This window comes from Scomber scombrus, chromosome 6 (genome assembly GCF_963691925.1).
Source record: "Scomber scombrus chromosome 6, fScoSco1.1, whole genome shotgun sequence".
NCBI classification, from domain to species: Eukaryota; Metazoa; Chordata; class Actinopteri; order Scombriformes; family Scombridae; genus Scomber; species Scomber scombrus.
The window spans coordinates 31,924,983-31,947,364 of record NC_084975.1 but is presented as its reverse complement, the minus strand read 5'-3'; the positions used below and the strand labels follow the sequence as shown (position 1 = coordinate 31,947,364).

General features: G+C 41.4%; 1 protein-coding gene and 1 non-coding gene across 2 annotated transcripts in view; one reads left to right on the top strand and one right to left on the bottom strand.

The window, feature by feature from the left end:
- The first annotated feature begins 11,278 nt into the window (after window positions 1-11,278).
- Window positions 11,279-11,350, top strand: trnap-ugg (transfer RNA proline (anticodon UGG)). Its single transcript has one exon. It is a non-coding gene; the product is annotated as a tRNA-Pro (tRNA).
- A 1,112-nt stretch (window positions 11,351-12,462) lies between these two features.
- The window catches only part of lrp5 (low density lipoprotein receptor-related protein 5), a 73,028-nt gene continuing 63,108 nt past the window's right edge, over window positions 12,463-22,382 (bottom strand). Inside the window, exons 22-29 of the mRNA XM_062420235.1 lie at window positions 21,033-21,242; window positions 20,774-20,899; window positions 20,402-20,638; window positions 19,203-19,313; window positions 18,866-19,102; window positions 18,601-18,743; window positions 17,996-18,093; window positions 12,463-16,700 (exon numbers count right to left, since the gene is read on the bottom strand). Coding sequence (XP_062276219.1) covers window positions 16,376-16,700; window positions 17,996-18,093; window positions 18,601-18,743; window positions 18,866-19,102; window positions 19,203-19,313; window positions 20,402-20,638; window positions 20,774-20,899; window positions 21,033-21,242 — 1,487 coding nt within the window. The 3' untranslated portion in view covers window positions 12,463-16,375. The remainder of the gene's footprint in view (window positions 16,701-17,995; window positions 18,094-18,600; window positions 18,744-18,865; window positions 19,103-19,202; window positions 19,314-20,401; window positions 20,639-20,773; window positions 20,900-21,032; window positions 21,243-22,382) is intronic.

The window sequence follows — 22,382 nt, the reverse complement described above, 5'->3', positions numbered from 1 at the left end:
TAGAAAGGAGAAGAAAAAGAAAAAGACCAACCAGGCAGAGCAATCACAGAAATAGTCATCCCCACCCCCCGCCTTAAATTCAGAAACCCAACAAGGGTTTCTATAGTATAAACTCATACAGCATCTTGTAATAGCCCAAAACAAACCAACTGGTTCTTTAAACTATAAGAAGCACTAAAGATATACGTAGAAAATCATTAAACATACTGAGCCAGTAAGGCTACTAACGGACACTCAAGACATCACCAGAAACTAAACCACAGTTCAGGTTCACCTTGTGGAGTGGGGCAAATAAAAGGAGTCAAACCCATCCCACGAACAACAACAAACTGGCCTGTGTTGGTACCAGCAGAAAAAGGCAAAACAGACTCGTATAAAAGAGTCCAAAGAATCAGTATATCTCTTAAAATGGTCACAGCTACTCTCTCATCTGACCCCGGAAGAGAGAAAAAAACCCTGAAAAATAAAGGCAGAGTAATCCGATGTAGCATTACTAAAAGACTTCTTTTCTTCCCCTGAAACTATTGAAACTGTTTTGTGCATATGTACATCCAAAGCACTGGACGTCACTGATCCATGAACGGACTCAGACTTAGCTATAAGTGCAGGGCGCTCACTTTTCCAGTGTCCTTCGTACCGTCAGTAGTTACAAGTATGGCTAGACACAGATTTGTGTGTACAGTCATAACATCAGTAGTTGTTGTGTTCCTGCTTCATGGCATGTTGATTACTGCTTGTGCTCCTAGCTAAAGTAATGTACAGTAAGATGACTCGCTTCCACTTCTAGTGTCAGTGATGCACCTGCTGCTCTGTGTCCACCATGTGGACATCTGTTCCATTCACTAAACCAGGACAGCTTATTGTAGCATGTATTGGTGAAATCTTGTCCTGTTTTACATCTCAATAGAGATCTATCTTGTACTATTTGCCCATCTGCTTTTATGATGAGGCTTGAAAATACTGTAAACACTGTACTGTAATCTGGTTCATTTAAAGACAGTAAATGTTTCACTCTGCTCTTTAAAGGTGATTAAAAACCTTAAAATCATGTGTGACTTCCATGTGGTTTGACGATTATTGAGGCATACCGGTGAAAGGTGGAAATGTTGGCAGCAGTCTTTTAAGGTCAGAAGCAGTGCTGATAGTGATGATGGTGTTTTTCCAGCAGGAGACACAGGAAAACACATATTTTCTAAATCTTTATCTCAAAAAGCTCCAACGACAGTTCAGTATGACAATATTCATCAAGAAAGTGGCAAATGCTGACATTCACGAAATAAATAAATACAAATAAAACAACAGATCCCTTTTTCCAGAGCTTTCAACTGTCTCTCATCATTTTCATCTGTGTTATAAAATTCCCCTACAATTAAATAAAAGACTATAAGATGTAAAAAAAAAAGCTACTAAGTGGAAAATGAGTTAAATCTTTTCTTTTTCTCAAACTATTATTTGCAAGGGCAAGAAGGAGCAGTCACACTGAAGACATAAATCATTCATTTAGATTACAACAAATGAGGTTAAAACATGTTTTAGGTCCGGCTCTTTAAAGATCAGTCGGGTCAAAGGTCAGTTTTGACCATAAATTTCACATTAACATATCTCTGTGTGTCTCAGTGTGTTACAGTTATCACCCACACACTCCTCCTGCTGGGTGTGTATGTGTGTAAAACCTTTCAACCTCCGACAGATAAAGATGGTACACTAGCAGATCAGCTGGACGGTTAAGTGCACTCTCCCAAATCAAACACACATGCACACAGAGTAAACCTCTTATGCTCCCACCTGTCAGAAACAACAGGCCAACAGAGAACCTCAAGGATAAATGAAGGTGGATTTGTAACTAAGAGAAACTGTCTCACAGCTAGTCCAGCACCATCAAAGGTACAAAAAACGAGTCACAACAAGATCAGCCCAGTATCTGAGCAATTACATCCATACCGGATGTCTGCAGGTCACAGTAGAGGTGGATCATCATGAACTTTGCTGTTTGAAATCAATTTAGTTCAGTTCAATGATTCACAGTCACTGGTTATGTCTTTTATTCTGGGTTCAGTGTCTAGACTTTACAGTACAAAACTACAAAAGCCTAACTAAAAGCAGTACACAAAGTGATGGATCTAGAAGATGTAACATGGGTTAGCAACAAGGTGGCAAGAGGTTTTCACAAGGTGGCATAGGAGGGCAATGGGTAGAGTTCCCTTCATCTGCAGATAAATGACAACAGAAAGGAGCCAAATGACTATTTTTCTGAGTGTGATATTATGTTGTATTGTATTGACCTACAGTGGTCAAGATGAGAAAGGATCTCTTGGTTATAGATGGTTAATACAGCAAACTACAATCAAACTAATAATCAGTAAACAGTAAGGGATATTTGGATCATGACTAAAATATATTTTCAGTCTACAGTTGAGGATGCCGCCTGTTTATGGTATGGTTGGTAAGTAGTGTTAGCATTCACATTTTGGTTGTGTTGACTAACACACCTGCAGATATATTTCTGGATAAGAGACTGCTCTTCTCTTTTCTTCTCTTTTTCATTTTTTTTCACCCACATTTAGTCTTAAAAACAGATTAGTATTACATGACCTGCTGCAAAGCTTTCCATTAGTTCATTTATACCTTGCATTAAAATGCGTATTGTACTTGCATTGTATCTACACATGACTGAACCTGTTTACATTTACACCTGGTGTTTATATTGTGTGGTCACAATGTGAGGTGGTTCGGCCAATCAGCTCACGATCTGTCCTCAATGCGTCTTGGTTGAACCTTTAAACCTGTGCTTTCGCATGGCCGGGCGCTATCCACCCAAAATGCATTTCAATGTAAGGCACCCATGATATCTCATCTATGTCAATGGTAAGCAAAGAAATGTAAATTCTGTTAGTGCATTGTCACTCGGTTGTCCTGTGTAGGTAACACCATGCTAGTCAGACCTTCACTCTCCCCGTCCATCTCTGTCTTCTAAACCTGAAGTGGTCTGAGTGGCTGGACACCCTGACTGATGTTTGACTGTTGTCCACACACAGTATAAAGGAGGAGCCCTGTCACAAACAGCAGGTTTAAGTGTCCACTATGCATGACATGAAGAGGATGTGCATGACCTTCTGTTTACCATTTAGAGTTAATACAGTACAACACACACTTTGCACAACCTGTTATCCAGACAGGGATGTGGTTAGATAGCACAATATTAAATTCCTTATTAAGTCTTTCATCATTTGCAGTGATAACATGTCAAAATAACTACTAGTCAAAGATATATAATCACCTCACTGTTGGATGAGAAGGCAGAAGCACAGCAGTTTTTTTTCGTGGCACAAAGACATGAGCAGCATAATATTTGAAATGCTAAATGTATTCATGTGCTTCAAGAGCTACTTACTCACTCATTGAAGGTCCTGATTCAGCACATAGACTGTATATAAAATGGACGTAACATCCGTGACGTCACCCATTGGTTTGTGGACTGCTGCTTGGAAGCGAATAGTTTCGGATCTGGGCAGCGCCATCTTGAAAATTTCACAAATGAACATCATACTGCATTGAAGAAGGCTTTAAACTAGCGATTGAGACCATAAACACATTTTGAAAACGTTTACTGAGGTTAGAAATCAAGTGAGAAGTTGGTGAATTCTCCATTGACTTGTATAGAGACGGAAGTCCTTTTGACACCAAAACGGTCGCCCCCTGGTGGCCTTTTGATAGAATGCAGTTTTAAGTTACTCCGCGTTGGCATCGTTTCAGAGGACCGGAACTCCCCGCTTGATTCAGCACCATTAAACTGATGATTTAAATGTGATATGAATCAAAGTTTAATCGGGAGTTTATTAAACTGTCATCACGTGATCAGCTGATCATTTATGTAGAGAAGCGTTTCCACTCTGTCGGACAACACAAACACTCGGAACACTAGTGGTCGTACAGTGGTGTTACAGAGTGATGTGTCTCTTCTCTCACAAACAATCTTTGTCTGAATGCAGAGAGCAGCTGCTGACACAATTTAACCAGAGGACAGATGAAATTTTTATTTCAGCTACATATACAGTATACAATGAGGAAATACTGTTTAATTTTAACTTGTCACCGGTCTACATTATATTATTTCAAGAGTTCAAAATGTTGTTTTTTTTCTTGCCACCATTTCAATGGAAACTTGAGCATAATTGTAAATGACTGTAAATGACTCAGCCTGTTTAACTGCTGCCTTTCATAAAGGGAAACATGAGAGTGATGTAAACTCCAGCAGCCCTCTGTCCCCTTGTCCTTCCAAAGCCCTAATGATGAGTTTCAGGCAGTTCCCTCCATATGTCCCCACTCTGCAGGTAACATGTGATCTGTCTTTATCCTCCCTCTCTACTTTGACTGGACAAAAGTCAGGCCCTCCTCCTTCCCTGACACCTTTCAGTCCAGCCTCAGCTAGTGTCTCTGTCCACAACTCTGTCAAAAGGGAGAACTGTGGGAACCACAGGTAAGAACAATGCCCCCACCCCAACCTGTAGTTTCTAGATATCTGCTTTTCATTCAGTATCTACAAAGTCAATCATCACACACTATACCTGCTCATTAGTATGACAGGTATGATTGGATTTTTGGAGTATTCCAGTTATGTGTTTGTGCATGTAAACATTATATCCTGATTTCAGACTCCTTGATAAGCACTTTTCTGGTTTTGAGATTGTTTGGAGGTTTGGTTTCTTAAGAGTAGGCTTAAAACTTTCCTTTTTGATAAAGCTTATAGTTAGGGCCGGCCAGGCCTGTCCTGGACCAGCTCCTAGTTTATGCTGCTATAGGCTTAGACTGCCGGGGGACTCCCATGATGCATCCATCTATATCCATTAACATTCATGTACTATTAATGCATTCAATAACGTAAACTTCTTCCCCAGAGTTGTCTGTGCTCTCTCATCTCACAGGTAATCTGGGGTTGTAGATGACTGGATGACAGATTCCTGTCCTGGACCCACTTTTCTCTCGTCCAGGACCTTCTAACTTCAATGCTGATTTTCAATGTGCTTCTCTCTCTTATCCTTTCTCTTTCTCCTCTTTACAATGGTGCATGACTGCATCTACAAAGACAATTATATAGAGGGAGCTGAATAACCAGGCTTCTCCTGTTGCATCTGAACATTATATCATGAATATTATCAAAACCTGGATACTAATATACATGTAAACATATTAAAACATTAGAATCAAAGTTCTCATCAAAGTTTTCTTATGTCTCCTTTTGTAAGTTTAGTTTAGTCTCAATTCCTTTAAAAAGAGATAAAGATAAAGATAAAGATACATGTATTGATCCCACAGTGGGGAAAATTAATTGCTACACGCAGCTCAAAAAATAGTAATATAGAAAAAAAACAAAAAACAAAAACAAATATATACAACAATAAAATTAAAAACTAAATAAAAAGACCCTAAAATGCAATTATAACATATATATATATACAACAATAAAACTATAAACTAAGTAAAAGTACTTTAAAGTGCAATTATAACATAAATATACAACAATAAAAATGATAAACTAAAAAAAGGACCTAAAAGTGCAACTATAGTGCAGCATTGTACAGTCTGACTGCAGTTGGAATGAAGGACCTGAGGAAGTCATTACTGAAAGCAGTAGTATATAATGCGTTATTACCCAGCCAGCATGTCCATGTGGGCCCCATAATGGTTTAATTTTGGCTGCAAATATGAGTCCAAAGTGGGTTTGTCTGCAGTTTCCATGGAGGCCCCACCTGTGTTTGCCCATATGGGCTTCAAGTGGGTTCTGACTGGGTTTCAGGTGGGCCCCAACTGGGTGAGACCCATGTATGTATGCTCATATGGTGTCTAAGTGGGCCCATTTAATCAGCCCACATGGGCTTCACATGTGGGAACCATGTTTCTGAAACAATATGGGGCCCATACAATTTGCCCTGTGTATGTCCATGTCTGCTTAGCCCACTTACATATCTTATGGGGCTCATACAGTCAGTCCACATAGGCTTCACATGTGGGGTCCATGTTACTGAAACCATGTGGGACCTGCACAATTTGCCCAGTTCAAGCCCATGCCCACTCAGTGCCAAAGTAGCCCACATTTAACCCATGTGGGTCCCACATGGACATGCTGGCTGGGTAGTAATGTTGCAAATGCACAAATAATAGTTTAACTTAAAGTTCTATTGTTTGGACAAAGACATTAGTTATAGAGTAAGACAATCTTTAGTTGGCATCTACAGTATGAGGACAAAAGACAACCTTTGGGGAGGACACTTGCAAACCAATTTACAACGGCTCTCAACCAATCAGATTGTGAGATTTGTACTACCTGTTTTATAATTCTGAATCACTCTCACATGGATGGGATGTCATCTTTCTGTGCTTAAGCCGGACTTTTAAAACGGTGCATGACTGACACACACAGCTTTCCAGTTTGTTGTAAGATGAGTCACAGAAATGTTTAATCTACATGCATTTAATCATCATGACTAACAGCTCCAAGCAACTGAAAATGACATCATAAACTTCTGACTGGTTGGGGTAAAATAAGTATGTCTTCATCACTTTCTTCAATATATGACTGAAATGATTCCAGCAACTGATGCCCAATGTGGTCCCATTTGAAAGTAACTGCATACAGATAAGTCACTTTATGAAAACAGTGCTGGCAGCAGTTCAATAAAAAAAAAGGGTGGAGAAGACATAGGAGAAAGAGGTAGTAGCGTAATCCAGACATGAACTTTAAAAATCCTGTTTGACTGGGTTTTTGATAGCAACTGGTATACAGACAGTTAACTGATCACACACAGTATTGACACTGCAACCAAACTCTGTGTAGACCCACAGGTGTGGTCACTTGGCAGGTGCAGCAGGACAGCGGTGAGGGAGGAGAGGAAACATTAAAAGAATTTCAGGAGAAAAGGAGATAAAAACAGAGGTGACAGGGAGGCAGAGAGAGAGAGAATAGACCCACGGGTTCCAGGCAGCTGGTGTAATTACAGAGCGGCGAGCACAGAGGGAGAATAAAGGAGAAGAAAAAAACAAAAAAGTTGTGGAAGTTGTAGTGCTGGTCTCCACCTCTTCCCTGCCTCTGTTCAACCCTCAGCACCTGTCGCCAGCTGGACAACCTTCCCTGGAAAGTTTCCCGCTACACCTGGACCTGGACCAGTGGGCTTTATTTTTAAGCAGGGCAGTAAAGTGGTCACATGAGATAGCACCTGGTTGAACTTCAGACTCCATGTATCATATAAGTGTTGAGATGTTTCCTTGTGATGATGCACTTTAAATAAATCTTGGTTTAATGGATGACATGGTCTACCATAGTTTGTCCTCTCTTTATTAAATTATTACAGTCTGATGCTCAAGACCCAATTCAGCTTTCTTCCTGAAAAAAACTGTCACTTCAGGCAGGGATTCACACACAACTGGATGCCACACATTCTGTTGCAGTCCTATAATACAATATGTAGTATATCCAGATTCTACCACACTAGATCCCTATAGGTAGTGTGTATAGAAGATACTCAGATCCTGTAACAGCATCAAATGATGATGACAATGCCACTAACAGTTTAGGTGATTTTAGTAGAAAGTGGAACTGGCCTTTAGCTTCACTATTCCAAACACACAATAGACTGAATAAAGGAAGCATAGAAAACTAATATGTGTCTTTGTAAGTACTGTAAAGCTGGTTCACACACACACACACACACACACACACACACACACACACACACACACACACACACACACACACACACACACACACACACACACACACACACACACACACACACACACACACACACACACACACACACACAGCAGTGACCTGAGGGGATCATTAGAGAGGCACATTACTACTGCTGGGCAACAGGGTGGATTCACAATGTCACAGGGAAATTCCCTCCCACCTGACAGAGGAGAAAGCAGTCAGTGAGCTTCCAGTCGCCCTGAGGCGGGAGGAGAGAGAGGAAGCAGCACATGCCTGGGAAAGGGCAGGCTCTCTCCTCTGGACTCTCAGTAAGGACAAAAATGAGGCTTCAAAACACTTGACAGAGATAGTAGCTACATCACTCAAGTAATACGTTTCCCTCTCACACATTTATATAATAACATCAGTAGGATTGTTTTAAAATATCATCATGGTCTATGGGCTGATTTTGTGTTTATGAGATGATTTTCCACCTATTAATTGTTCCCAAAGTCTGTATGAGAAGTTTTTCCTGCAGCACTTTTTGTGAATTCTCTTAACATTTGTATCGTATAATGTTAACTTACTTTTTGTGGAATCTGAGTGAAGGGGAAGCTGATCCTAAAGTTAAGACATATTGAACACAGATCCCAATGTATTCCTGTGAGAAGTAGCACATCACCTCTACATGATCAAACTGGGAACACACACACACACACGCACACACACACACACACACACACACACACACACACACACACACACACACACCACCAATTTTAATGGATGTGTCTAACACACGTTTCTGACGGTCAGATGACTGAAACCATGCTTTTGTCTAAATGTTTAAAATGTTTTGCACTGTTGATTTACAGTATATAATAAAACTGAGTACATCCCTGTGCAATATCACTAAAATGGTAAATGAGTCAACATTGTACCATCTTACAATAATAGTATATTAATAATAGCAGTATTTTAGGGTGGAGTGAATACACCTGTGACTTCCCATTAAGTTTAATTACTGATCAAGACTTGTGAACACCACCGTGATTTCAAATCATGGCTTCACATATTAAGCAATTACCTGAACAAGTAAGAAACTAGATTGAGACTTCATAAAGAAGGGAGAGGATACACGCAAACAAATGATCATCAGAACAGAGGCCAAAACACATCTGCAGCAGTGGTTAGGAGGTTTAGGAGGACCCGATACCACTAATAAGAGAATTCTTGACAAATGCAAAATTCACTTTACGCAACCTTGCATTTAAAAACAGGCAGTCTAGAGCTTCTGACTTGGTATAAGTAAGAAAAATAAGAAAATGGTAAAAAAAAAAAAAAAAAAAACCCTGCAAGATTAAACTTTGCCAGAGAACATAAAGCGGAAGCTGAAGTCAAAGCCTTCTCTGACATGAACCCTTTCACCTTCTGTGCTCCAGATTGGTCATTTCTCTCCAATTTCAAAATGATACAAATGAAGTGAGTGTTTCTCAGTTTCTGTGTGAGATAGATTGTGGATAGATAGATGTTGTGGTACCTGGCAGCTCAACTCATAGGCAGAGATGAGCAGGGGTGCCTGCGTGCATTACTCATCACTGCTCAGTTTGCTGCTGATAATGAGAGGAGGGGCTGGTTTGTCTTAACTAACAGCGAAGTTCACAAGAATTTACCAGATTTTAAGATTTGTAGCAAACTCACATGAACAGACAGCTTTTGTGTTATTAGCTTCACCAGCATGCTGTGGTTGTGAAGAATGGATGGAACATTGCAGGAAAAGCAGTTGAAAATACTGCTTTTCTACATGTTTAGCTTGTTGAACAGGTGGTTTGATACTTACTGGGATTTTACTCACGACAGCGCTTACAGTACCAAGCATAGCTGTTGCGAAAGAGTATCTTTTCACTTCATCCATCTCCATGAAAAACATTTTAAAACCTAAATGTTGGCCTCTCTCATCAAATGAACATCTGTGGGCATCCATGCTAAAACAGAGTGTGGACACTCCATCCCAGAACAATGACAGCTCTGTTTAAGGACTCCACAGTCTTTGGCTGGTATTATTCTCCCTCTCTGACCGGAGTGTGCCTCACACAGCTTCAACAAGGCTCTGCTAATTGATGATAAACCCTCTGTGCACTACCTGCCCAGCAAACAGCTGACAGACAAGAAACAGCAGACTAAAAAGGTTAGAGACTAGCTGGTGAACATAGTGTGACTCAGTCATATCAGTCATCAACAGTTGTGTGTTTTTAGTATATCTTTGGGTTCCGGTCTTTCCACTGTAACACAGCAAGGAAACACTGTCTGGATAAACACAAACAGGGACATTTGGATTAAAAAGAGGAGCTTCATGACCGAGAGTCAGAGTGCTGAGCCTCATATAGCTTCAACCTTTAAATCCATGTTTACACATTATGAGGACTGTGGATTTTGTTCATTGGAATAGTTTTACAAAGATATCTTCACAGACAGTGTGAACAGCAGGAATAATTACAGTGAACCACGATAAATAATACAAATGTGAACATATTCTCCAATGGAAACAGGACTGTCAATCAAGGCAAGACCTGCAGTAGATCTGAAGAAGAGTCAGACCATCTCATACATAGCAGGCAGAGTAAACAGAGTCCTGTTTAAGGAATGCTACAATATAATATAATCTACAATATATAATAACTATTTAAAATAATATGTATGTTTTAATTTGTGTATAATCACATAGATATGCATTCATTTAATTCTTAAATACTGGATGATGCATCTTTTTTAAATTGTGAGGCTGAAATAATGTGAGTCTCAGATTTACTGCAAAACAGGAGCTCATCTCAGAGTTATAATGTGAAATCAAGAGTCCTTTCTTTCCAAATATCAAACACATTTCAAGTCACACAAATAACACCATCACCAAGTGATTTAGCTAAACTGCGCTGTTGCATCTGCTTACAGTTTAAAGGGTGGGTTCACATTTTTTGTCAGAGTCAAAGTGGGTCTAAAAACACCAGTCAAAAGACAAAATGAACATGTAAACCTGTTTTTCTTGCTGTAATGATTCCTCCTGTTCACACTGACCATTAGAAGATCCCTTCATAATACACTTACAATGGAAGTGATGGAGGACTAAATCCACAGTAATCCAATGAGCCACACTGCTGCACTGGTTGATATGTTGCTTAGATTAGATTATAGTCACAGTAGTTTTGCTTAGAAATTGCTCCAAAGACTAATAACAACTTCACAGTTTCTGTCTCTAGAGAGTAGTTCTGTGTGAGGTAGACGTGAGCATGTGCAGGAAGGAACATGGTCCATTTACAGCTTCCACTTTCAACTTTGTTAATTTCTCAAAGACCTTCAGTACAAAGTCGAGAGATGGGAAATAAATAGCATAACAAGCATACAGAATGGAAGTGATCGATCATTACTGTTATCTCCTGACAAGTCAAAACAGTCTGTGAGCATCTGTTTGCAAAAGGCAGGAATTCTGCAATTACTTCCTTTCACCAGTAGATGTCAACCTCACATCATAGTTAATACAACACACGCCTGTGTAAACAAGGTTAAATACCTTTCAGATCAGCTGGCTTATATGGTGGCTCGTTGGTCTAGGGGTATGATTCTCGCTTTGGGTGCGAGAGGTCCCGGGTTCAAATCCCGGACGAGCCCGCGTTTTATTTTGTAGATAAATATTTCTTTACGTATATTCTTTGGCTTATGTAAGAAAAATGTATTTATGTACCAGAGCAGAAAGCCCAGTTACCTGTCTGGAGTTTTCAACTCTCAGCTTGTTGACTATGTTCTACAAGTTCTCAGATAAAATGTCACTCTAAAACAAACACTGTGTAAACTGATATCAGTAACACAATAACTGAGGACCATGCCAAATTAATGACGTCACTGTAAAGAGATATAAGAGTATGAATTATCTTTGTGTAATTTCTGTCTCATCTGACCGAGAAGCAACTGTGTATCAGTCACATTTTCAAACTGACATGTTTGATTTTTCATGTTAAAAATCTTGTTCTGACATGAATTTGGCCAAATTTGTTCAAGTTTAGACTTTTTTTTTTTTTTTTAAAGCACAACATACTACTTTATAATTTATGCAAACTATGTCTTGATGTCCAAAATCATTCATTTTGATACTTATGATTTATGATGATAAGCTTCGTTTCAGTCAGGAAGCATAGGTGAGACTAGGGCTGGGGAATATATCGTTATTATATCAATATCGTGTTATGAGACTAGATATCGTCTTAGATTTTGTATATCATTATATCGTGATATGTCATCAGTGTTTCTTTTCCTGGTTTTAAAGGCGACATTACAGTAAAGTATGTAATTTTCAGAACTCGACAGACTGTTCCAGCTGCTCTGTTATTTACCTTTTACCCACTTTGGGTTATATCCAAATTACAAATGATTATTTATCAAAAATGTCATAGTGTTTATATTCTGTGAAAGCGTCAACAGACATCTCTACATTATTGTTGCAATATCGATATCGAGGTATTTGGTTAAAAATATTGTGATACTTGATTTGTCCATATGGCCCAGCCCTAGGTGAGACTATATACATACAGCAGCATGATGATGTGCATGCTGGTTTGGTGACAGGACTAACTGGTATGACTAATGTAACCGAGCCATCATTGTCATTAGTTCCACCTGTGTTTTTCCTGCTATGACAAGGAACAAACTCCCACTGGGAAACAAGCTGCAGGTGACTTTAGCTCAGTTCATTCATGGCAAACAAAGCTGACACAAACACAGAATAATTCCTTAAAATAGAACCTTTATTATATAAAAATGCTTTTGATACAAAAATGTCACAAGTGTAAATTACACGAAGCATTTTTAGCTGAGACAACAAATACAGGGTTTGTTTTAAGGAGTTTTACTGACACAGTGGTTTGAGGCTGGGCCTACAGCCCTTTGTAGAAATGAGTTGTGTTGCTGAGAGTTCCCACTGATCCATACAGACCTCACTGCAGCTCTGTTAACCTGCACGTCCATCTCCAGCCAGCCAGCACACACAGCTGGCAGGAGAAGAATGAACCAGGCAACAGCAGCTGGTTTACTGCAGGTTCCAATAGATCCTCACCTTTAATAGTGCACGTACACTTTAGTGTGTTTGGGCCTACGCACTACTGTAATATAGTGAAGCTTAGAGGACAGAGCTTCTCTTTTGTTCTAGTGGATGACATAACCGTCTTTAGTAGAACTCTCTGACCCTGAAACAACTGCTTCTCAGTTGCTGGGAAAGAAAAAAAAACAACCTGTTGTTGAGAAAAACTAAATGAAGATTTATAACAGGTTTATCCCGACAGCCGGCTGAAAACTAAAACATTTTTCTTTTTTCTTCAAAAACACTCAAATATTTCCTGGCATAAAGTATTCTGACTACAGACTGGCTCTTGCAACAGGTTATTTTGACCTAGGGAATATTCGTTTTCCAAGTGCATGAGACGTCCTCCCATTTTTGGTTGCATGTGTCTTCTGTTGATAATGTTACACATTTATTAAGTGCTCGACTGACACTGAAAACAGTTTGTCTCCAGATAAGATAAAAAGGTCTGAATGCAGAGCTGAAAAAAGCTGAAATTTCTAATGGAATCTTTATGTGAGCAGACCTAACCTGAAACTACCTCATGCTGAAATATACTAAATCTACTTTTTTGTCACTTATTGGTACTGTCATTTTACTACACTGTCAATAAGCTTTGGAGGTCTTTGTCTGTTTCAAGTGAAAATTAAATACATGTATCCTCTATACATTTAAACAAAACATCATGTTCATAACATTCAAAAAAACAGAATGAACTGTTGTGGATGTGGAGAAATCTATTTCATTCATCCAGGCTGCTATCAGACGCTCGAAATCCAGGTTTCACATCCTGTCTCTGATGACCATCCATCATTCATAGAAGCACAGGCACAGTAACAAACACAGGCTGCTGGATTTGGATGGATTTGTTTGAATATATGAGGGCAGCATGTTATGGTGCTCTTTCAAATCAAATATATAGAATCTCTTTGGAAATATGAAGTTGCCTCTAAATGTATCTGAAGGTAATCACGAGGATTCATACACTGTATTAAATCTTAGACACATCTGTGCAGATGTTCAGACATGTTGTAAAGATGGTAATAAGAGGGCAGGACAGACTTTGGTGTTGCAGTAGTGAGGTTCCTGCAGCAGTGACAGCAGGGTTCACTAGTCATGTTCACTGCTCTGCTAAAGGCCTCAGTGTGCTTCAAACCATCCAAACATCTAACAGCGTCTGAGAGGCTGTGATTGGCCAGCTGTGAAAGTAGGTAGTGTTTGAATTTCTCTCTCCAGCTTTCTTTCTTTCTTTTTTTTTTTTTCATGTGGCCCTTTTCACACATGTGTCGCATTCAAGTGCTACAGAGACTGTTGGAAAATGTGCCGCTTTTATGATGTAAAGAAACAGAAGCTGCTGGAGAGAGATTCATCTGAAGCACGCTGAGGCCTTCAGTAGATTTGTGGTTAAAATGTCTCAGCTGGAACTCTTTCAGCTTTTCACTTGTCTATTTCCCCCCAAAAAAAAAAAAAAAGACTCCTTCAAACTAAACATGGCTGGCCGACATTAAACACATACATAAATGATCTACGCACAAACAGAAAATACACATAAACAAAAGTTGCTATAAGAATAATTTTGTTATTAACTGTAAAATAGCTTCATGATCTACTGCCAGTATGAGAGTGGTAAATTTGTGGATTTTGGGGTGTTCGTTATAAGTCATAATAACTGGTAGAGTATGTACACAATAGCAGCAAACATACTTTTGGTAAACGGATGACAAGAGTAAAAAGAAAAAAAAGGTGGAAGAAGAGGTTCAGGTTCACAACGAGAAGCCTTCACTTCTCACAACTCGATCACTGACTTCAATTACACTTCTGTACAATAGCTTTACACCATGATATTCATTTTGGTTTGTCGTTCTCAAGGCGGTGAGCTCACAGGGACAGAGATGGACAGCTGGTGGAGGCGTCTTTGTGTCCACCCAGTTTTAAAAAAAAGAAACAAAAAGGCCCCGAGTTCAACTAGAAAGAATTCCCAATTTGAAATGTGAGGGACACAATTTCAAAAAAAACAAAACAATGTACAAAAGATTTCACACTTTGATCTTGGCCCTACTCCATCCATCCATCCATCCATCCATCCATCCATCCATCCATCCAACCATCCATCCATCCATCCATCCATTCAACCATCCATCCATCCATCCATCCATCCATCCATCCATACACTCATAATTCTACACATTCATTCAGTCATCATCTACAATTTTATCAAATGTTCACATCCACTCATTCACACACTCATCCATCCATCACTCACTCACTCACTCATACATTCTCTCATCTATCTGTCCTTTTTTTTTTTTTTTTTTCTTTGTCTCTGTGGAGCGGTGGATCAGCCAGCGTGAATAAAATAGTAAAATAATTCTTCTGTGATTTTATTTTTTGTTCATATTATTTTAACACTATATACAGTCCTGCCGCTGGTCTGCCAACACGGACGCTGTGAGGAAGGAAGGGGATGAGTATTGCAAGGCTGGAGGGTGGGGGGGGGGGAGTAGATTGAGGTGGTGGTCCATGCCTTGGATTCAGTCTTAATAAATGGACTCCTGCATTTAGAGGCTTTTCAGGAGGCAGGAGCGCTGAGAGTGAGTGAGGAGTTCAAGCTCATATTTATACGCTGATGGAAGTCTTGATATTAAAATAAAAGTTCCCCAGCAGAGGAAGCTTTCTCTTACTGATGGAATGGAAATATTTTTTTTTTTCTTTTCTTTTTTTGTTGCTATGTGGCACTTTTGCATTACACAGTTCTAGCACTACTGGGCTCGACTCGACTCGGTACCAGGAACGTTGTTCTCCATAACTATAGCACCTACTCAACGTGGGCGGGGGTCGTCGTAGCACGGCTGCACAAAACTGCCGTGACTTTGTTTTATACACGACACAAACACATAAACATAAACAATGGAGGACATTGAGGCAGTGGTGTACGTGATGCTCAGTTTGTGGCTTTTTGTCACACACAAAGCAAGAGAGTAGTAGTTTTGAGTATAGGAGCTATACTCGCCGTAACTATTGTAGCCGGTATTTAAAAATGGGGTGTTTGATCTGACCAATCAGTGGCCGGCAGTCTGTTGACGTCACATTTTAGTATCGGCTCGGCTCGCTTGGAACCTCGGCAGAGCAGGTACTAAAAAAGTACCAGGTACCAGGTACTATCCCTAGTGGAAACGCAAAAAAACGCGAGTTGAGTCGAGTCGAGTCGAGTCGAGTAGTGCTAGAACTGTGTAGTGGAAAAGCTCCAGTAGTCTCATCATCTCGTCTGTGTGTCCTGCAGAGAGGCAGAGAGGCAGCGAGGGCGTCACAGCTGCAGTGAGAGAGCAGGAACACACAGAGAGGAGCAGAGCAGAGCTGACTGGGATCAGTTGAAGGTCATCCTGAGAGCTTCAGGACGACTGGAATGATGAAACGACCAGTGTGGGAGCTTAAAGCGAAGCACTGGAGCAGCAGGAGCGAGCCGGTCACATGATGAGTTCTCTCCTCGGTAAAGCGGGACCAGACCGGAGCGGGGGTGGGGGTGGGATTTCTCGTGGTTCTCTTCCTTCCTCACAGGGGGGGCTCCCTGGGCTCGTTTTGGAGGGTCATGAGGAGTCGGTGCAGGGCGACGGGGGAGGGGGGCACAGGTGGAAGTAGGAGCGCTCGGTGGAAGGGGACGGGGGGCAGCTCTCCTCGGCCGACAGGTACTGGGAGCGGGGCGTGGGGGGCGGAGGGTAGGGGTCGGAGTCTGAGTTCAGGTCCATGTAGTACTTGTTGTGTTTGCCGTGGCTGCCGTGGCTCGCGGCCTTCCAGCGGCCGGCTGACGACGCCAGCCCGGCCGCCGGGTGGTGGGGGGTGTAGTCGCTGTCGCACACGTCGGTGCTGCAGGGCGTGGTGGGAGGGGCGGCACCGCGGACTGGATGGTAGGGCCTGACAGGGAGGAGACATGGTTACTATATTTCATATTTGTATTTTTTCTTTATTAAAACTTCATCCTATCTTCACTAAATGAGCTTCACACTGTTCAACATCCAGGATCTCTGTGGAGTACAGTCCTAAAATTCAGGCATGTAAGCAAACATATGAAAAAGTAACATGTCTCTCTTTGTCCACAATGTGGTTTGACTTATGAATCATAAATTCATTCATCTGATAAATATCTGAAATATGAACTAAAATCAAACATATAACTAAAACTGACTTCATGCAAAATAAGTATTCTGTTCATCATCATCATCATCATCATCATCACTATTATCATCACCACCACCACCACCATCATCATTATCATCATCACTACCACCACCATCATTATCATCATCATTATCATCATCATCACTACCACCACCACCATCATCATCATCATTATCATCATCATCATCATTATCATCATCACTACCACCACCACCATCATCATCATCATCATCATTATCATCATCATCATCATTATCAACATCATCATCATCATGTCTGCCAGTTTACTCATTGCAGTGATGTTAGCAGTAGTTGTAAACAGCTGGATCAGCACTTTGTGCAGCATCATGTTGTGTTACAGCTGACAGTGTAACATCAGCTGACAGTGTAACATCAGCTGACAGTGTAACATCAGCTGACAGTGTAACATCAGCTACTGTAGACTATAATATTCTCTGTGACTGTCACATGACCACCTGTCATATTAGTCATGGAGCACTATGCTTTAGAAAGATGTATTTAACATCTAACCTCATATCAAAGTGTTTCCTCAGAGCTGCTCTGATGGATTCATATTTTATAATATTTTCTCCTCTAATAAAACTTACTTACAAGAAGAGGGGAAGATTCAGTTGAAGCCTTTATTGTTTACTCCTTTAGCTTCTCTTTAAGGTTATTGAATCATCTCACTGAGCTCTGTCACACAGAGTCATATATTCTGCTCATTAAAGCTGGATGTTTTTATGGCTGCACCATTTTAGACACATTTCCACTGAATTCAGCCAGACAAATTTGCTGACTGTAAATTTTGGGATGTCCCCTTGAATTAGTGGTGTTGGTCTGAACCGAGTTTGTGATGACTGACCAAGCAGTGAGGTTAAAGACGCAGCAGGAGGAGTAAACAGCAGCACAGTAAACCCATCATACTGTCATAATGTGCTGGTGTCACATGTGTTTACTTCATTTGTAAAGAGTCAGGCTTTAGTATGAGTGTGTGTGTGTGTGTGTGTGAGAGTGTGTGTGAGTGTTACCTGTATGATCTGGTGGTGGATGGACTGTTAGAGGAGTAGAAGATCTCTGTGTTGTAGAGGGAGCGATCAGTAGCCGGGGACGGAGGAGGGTTCAGGATCTGCAGACAGAAAATATCAATGTGTCATGTGACTATGGAGAGGGACCTTTGTGTGTGTGTGTGTGTGTGTGTGTGTGTGTGTGTGTGTGTGTGTGTGTGTGTGCATATATGTGTATGTGTGTGTATGTATGCGTGCGTGTGCATGTGTATACTTGTGTGTGTGTATGCGCATGTGTGTATGTGTTTGTGTATATGTATATGTGTGTGTATGCATGTGTGTGTGTGTATGCGTGCGTGTGTGTGAATGCATGCATACGTGTGTGCGTGTGTATGCATGTGTGTGCATGTGTATGCTTGTGTGTGTGTGTGTATGCGCGCGTGTGCGTTTGTGTATATGTATATGTGTGTGTGTATGCGTGCATGTGTGTGTGTATGCATATGTGTGTGTGTGTATGCATGCATGCGTGTATGCATGTGTGTATTCATGCGTGTGTGTGTGTGTGTGTGTGTGTGTGTGTGTGTGTGTATGTATGTATGTATGTATGTGCGTGTGTGTTTTGCACAGACCTGAGGGTAGAAGGCTCCCTTGGTTGACGAGGAACTGCTGGATGAGGCTCCGGTCACATGGTTCCTGTCATAGAGAGGAGCTCCACTGCTGCTGCTGCCCATCAGACTAACTGAACTCATCATGGACTTCCCACAGGAGATACCTGCATGCACACACACACACACACACACACACACACACACACAAAGTCACATCATGTTACTGACACACCTTCACATATAAACACTGCTGTAAAGGACGGCTGCTGTGTGCGTTTGCTTGTACCCTGGAAGGTGCCGTGCTGGGAGCTGCTCGGGGCGATGAAGGTGAGAGGCACGTGAGGCGTACCGCTGATGTACTCGTGAGGAAACGTCCCGCTAGGGCCTTTGTAGCGTCGACACACCACACGCTGGCAGACGAAGTAAGCGCCCCCGATCACAAAGACCAGCAGGATGATGGCGATGACGGGACCAATGGTGTTGGGTCCTGTGTTGGGGATGCCACTGGAGGGAGGAGACACCTCTGCACATGGAGAAGACAGAGAGGAGGAACAAGTTTAGCGGACGTGATGGAACTCCATACTGTGGAGCACTGACGTTTGAGTGTATTTGAGAGTTCTTACCACAGGCCAGCTCGTCTGATCCATCAGGACAGTCAGAGTAGTTGTCACACTGCTGTTTCTTGGTGATACACTGGTTGTCACCACAGCGGAACTGGTTTGGAGGGCAGATGTCTGAGGAGGACAGGAGACAGAGGCACATCTGGCTCAGTTTCAATAGTAATGATAAATTGATTGGTTGGTTATTTAAAATAATGAGAACATAATGATCATAATGATAAATAACACTGAATGAATATAATTAGGCTCATTCACTCTGCTCAATCACTCAATCAAATTTAATACCTTAACTCCTACAATTCCACACATTTTAAGACATTTTCAGACATTGAATATTAAAAACTAAATTTAAAACATTTTAAGACCTTTTAAAGATCTGCAGGGACCTTGGGTGGAAGTTTCTTGGTTGATCTGATGGATTGAAATCTGCTCCACTAACACACAGTCTTAACTGTAAACTTATATGACACAAGCTGCTAACTAAACAGGCTGTTGTGCTTTTAGGTAAGTGTTGTCTATTAGAACTTCCTGCTGTAGTTTTCCTTCATAGGCTTGTGTTAACTGAACTCATCCTGATTAACAAACTAGGGTACCCTCAATAGTTAAGCACATACAGTATGTGCCTGTAGAAGTATTTACTTTAAACATCTGGTTGTGCGTGTGCTTAAAGGCTCAGTGTAAAGCAGATTCTGTGAGATCCAGATGTGCTCTCATTTTTATATGTGGCAGTGAGTAGGATCAAGATTTGGAGCAGCAGAGTTCATCTGTGAGTTATAATCTACAGTTTTAATAACTGGTGGTCTCCATTCATTATGGATCAGTTTTGAGTGGCAGAGCTGAGGCTACACACACACACACACACACACACACACACACACACACACACACACACACACACACACACACACACACACACACACACACACAGGCAGAGTGTAGCCTCCAGCACGGCAGTAAATCACACATTTTTATTATCTATGATTTGGTGTGCAGACTGAACCTGTGGTAGTGCACCACACATGAATATATGTAGAGAATACACTATTACAGTATTATTAATAACAGAAACTTAAGCCAGTAGCAGCTTTGGTTAACAATGATCCATTATGATAATATGGTAAAAGGAAGCTGATTTGAACTGTATATCCATATACTGGTCACAGAGCTGCAGGATGTGTGGTGTAGCTGTTAACAGAACCTACTTTCACAGTCCTGCTCATCAGAGTGATCGGCACAGTCAGGCTCTCCGTTGCAGCGCCTCTGAGCATCGATGCAGCCTCCTTTATCACACTGGAACTGGTAGGCCAAGCAGACGGGGCAGTTCTCCTCATCGCTGCTGTCGTCACATTCTGGAAAGCCGTCACAACGCCACGCCATGGGAATGCAGTCGATCTCACCTGTGGAGCAGGTGAACTGCTCTGTGGAGCAGGTGGGAGGCTCTGAGAGAGAGAGAGACAGAGAGACAGAGGGAAAGAGAGAGGAGGAGACGTGTTCAGAGTGTGGTAGGTGAGATGGGAAGAATTTGAAAAGCCTTCAGGGTGTGAGTCTTCCTGTAGGAGTGGTTTAATGTTCACCTCCACAGTGCAGCAGGTCCTGCAGTAGCACCAGGTGCATAGGACAGGAGCATCGAGGTGTGCCGTCGCCCTTAGTGATGCAGATGTGAGAACACCCTCCGTTGTCACGTGAACAGGGGTGAGATGCTGGAGAGAAGCAGAGACAGAGAGAACCGTGAAGAGATGAATGATACTGAAACAAAGTACTTTCTGAAGTCTTTCTTGCCAAACCATTGAATTATTACTCTAATATTAACAGTAGAGAGACAGATCTTCATACCAAACTCCTGAGGGTCCATCTCCTCCACAGCATGGATGGAGGTCAGGTATGATATGCGGCCCTGTATGCGTGTCCGTCCGTCTCCGGTCAGTTTGTCCACCCTCTCTATCATCTGCTGCTGCCGGTCGATCCAGTACAGGTGATCCCCCAGAACTGTCAGCCCCATCGGCTGCAGGATGTTGGAGTCCTGGAGGACGATGCGATTGGCTCCTAGTGGGAGACAGAATGATGTCATAGAATGTTAAATCAGTTTATCTCCATTTTTGGTGTAAATGCTGTTTTCTTCCCAACCAGCATGTCCATGTGGGCCCCATAAGGGTTACATTTGGGCTGCAATATGGGTCCCAAGTGGGTTTGTCTGCAGTTTCCATGGTGGCCCCTCCTGTGTTTGCACATATGGGCTTCAAGTGGGTTCTGACTGGGTTTTAGGTGGGGCCCAACTGGATGAGTGACACAAAACCCACGTAGGGGCCCCATATTGTTTCAGAAACATGGGCCCCACATGTTTGCCCATATGGGGTCTAAGTGGGATCAGAATGGACCTCAAATGGGACCCATTTAGCCAACACACATGGGCTTCACACGTGGGGCCCGTGTTTCTGAAACAATCTGGGGCCCATAAAATTTGGCCTGTTTATGCCCATGCCCACTTAGCCCACTTCTCATACAGTCAGACCACATGGGCTTCACATGTGGGGTCCATGTTACTGAAACCATGTGGGACCTGTAAAATTTGCCCAGTTCAAGCCCATTCCCGCTCAGTACCCACGTAGCCCACATTTAACCCATGTGGGGCCACATGGACATGCTGGCTGGGTAGTTGAGAGAAAGCACAATATTGATAAATTGGCTAGTATTCATTTATTTGAATAAACTCATATTTTTGATAATTATCCCTTTCATATGCTTCTATGAAAACTATGTGAAGATATGTATTACATTTTACAGTATAAATATAAATGTGTCAGTGCTCTCTAGTGGACAGACTCTGTAATGATCCTCTTTGACATCTTCTTACTGACAGATATCAATATGTCTGTTTAGACCTACTACATATAAACTGACTGACGTGTAACTGAGTCACTGCACTGTTTTGGTGTCCTCCCTTATTTTTGGGAAAATAACAATTAAAGTCTAGTCTAATCTGCAGTCAGTCAGTGGTTTGCAGTAAATTGAGATTTTGGAAGCTTACTAATCAAAACCTCTGTGTGTCATCACTGACAGTTATAGACTCACATAGTAGTTATTTACAATCTGTAAAATGTGGTGCATTGCATTGTGGGATTGCAGAAAGTAGTGTACATTCCATCTTTAAGAGCATGATGTATTGGATAATATGTACACACAATT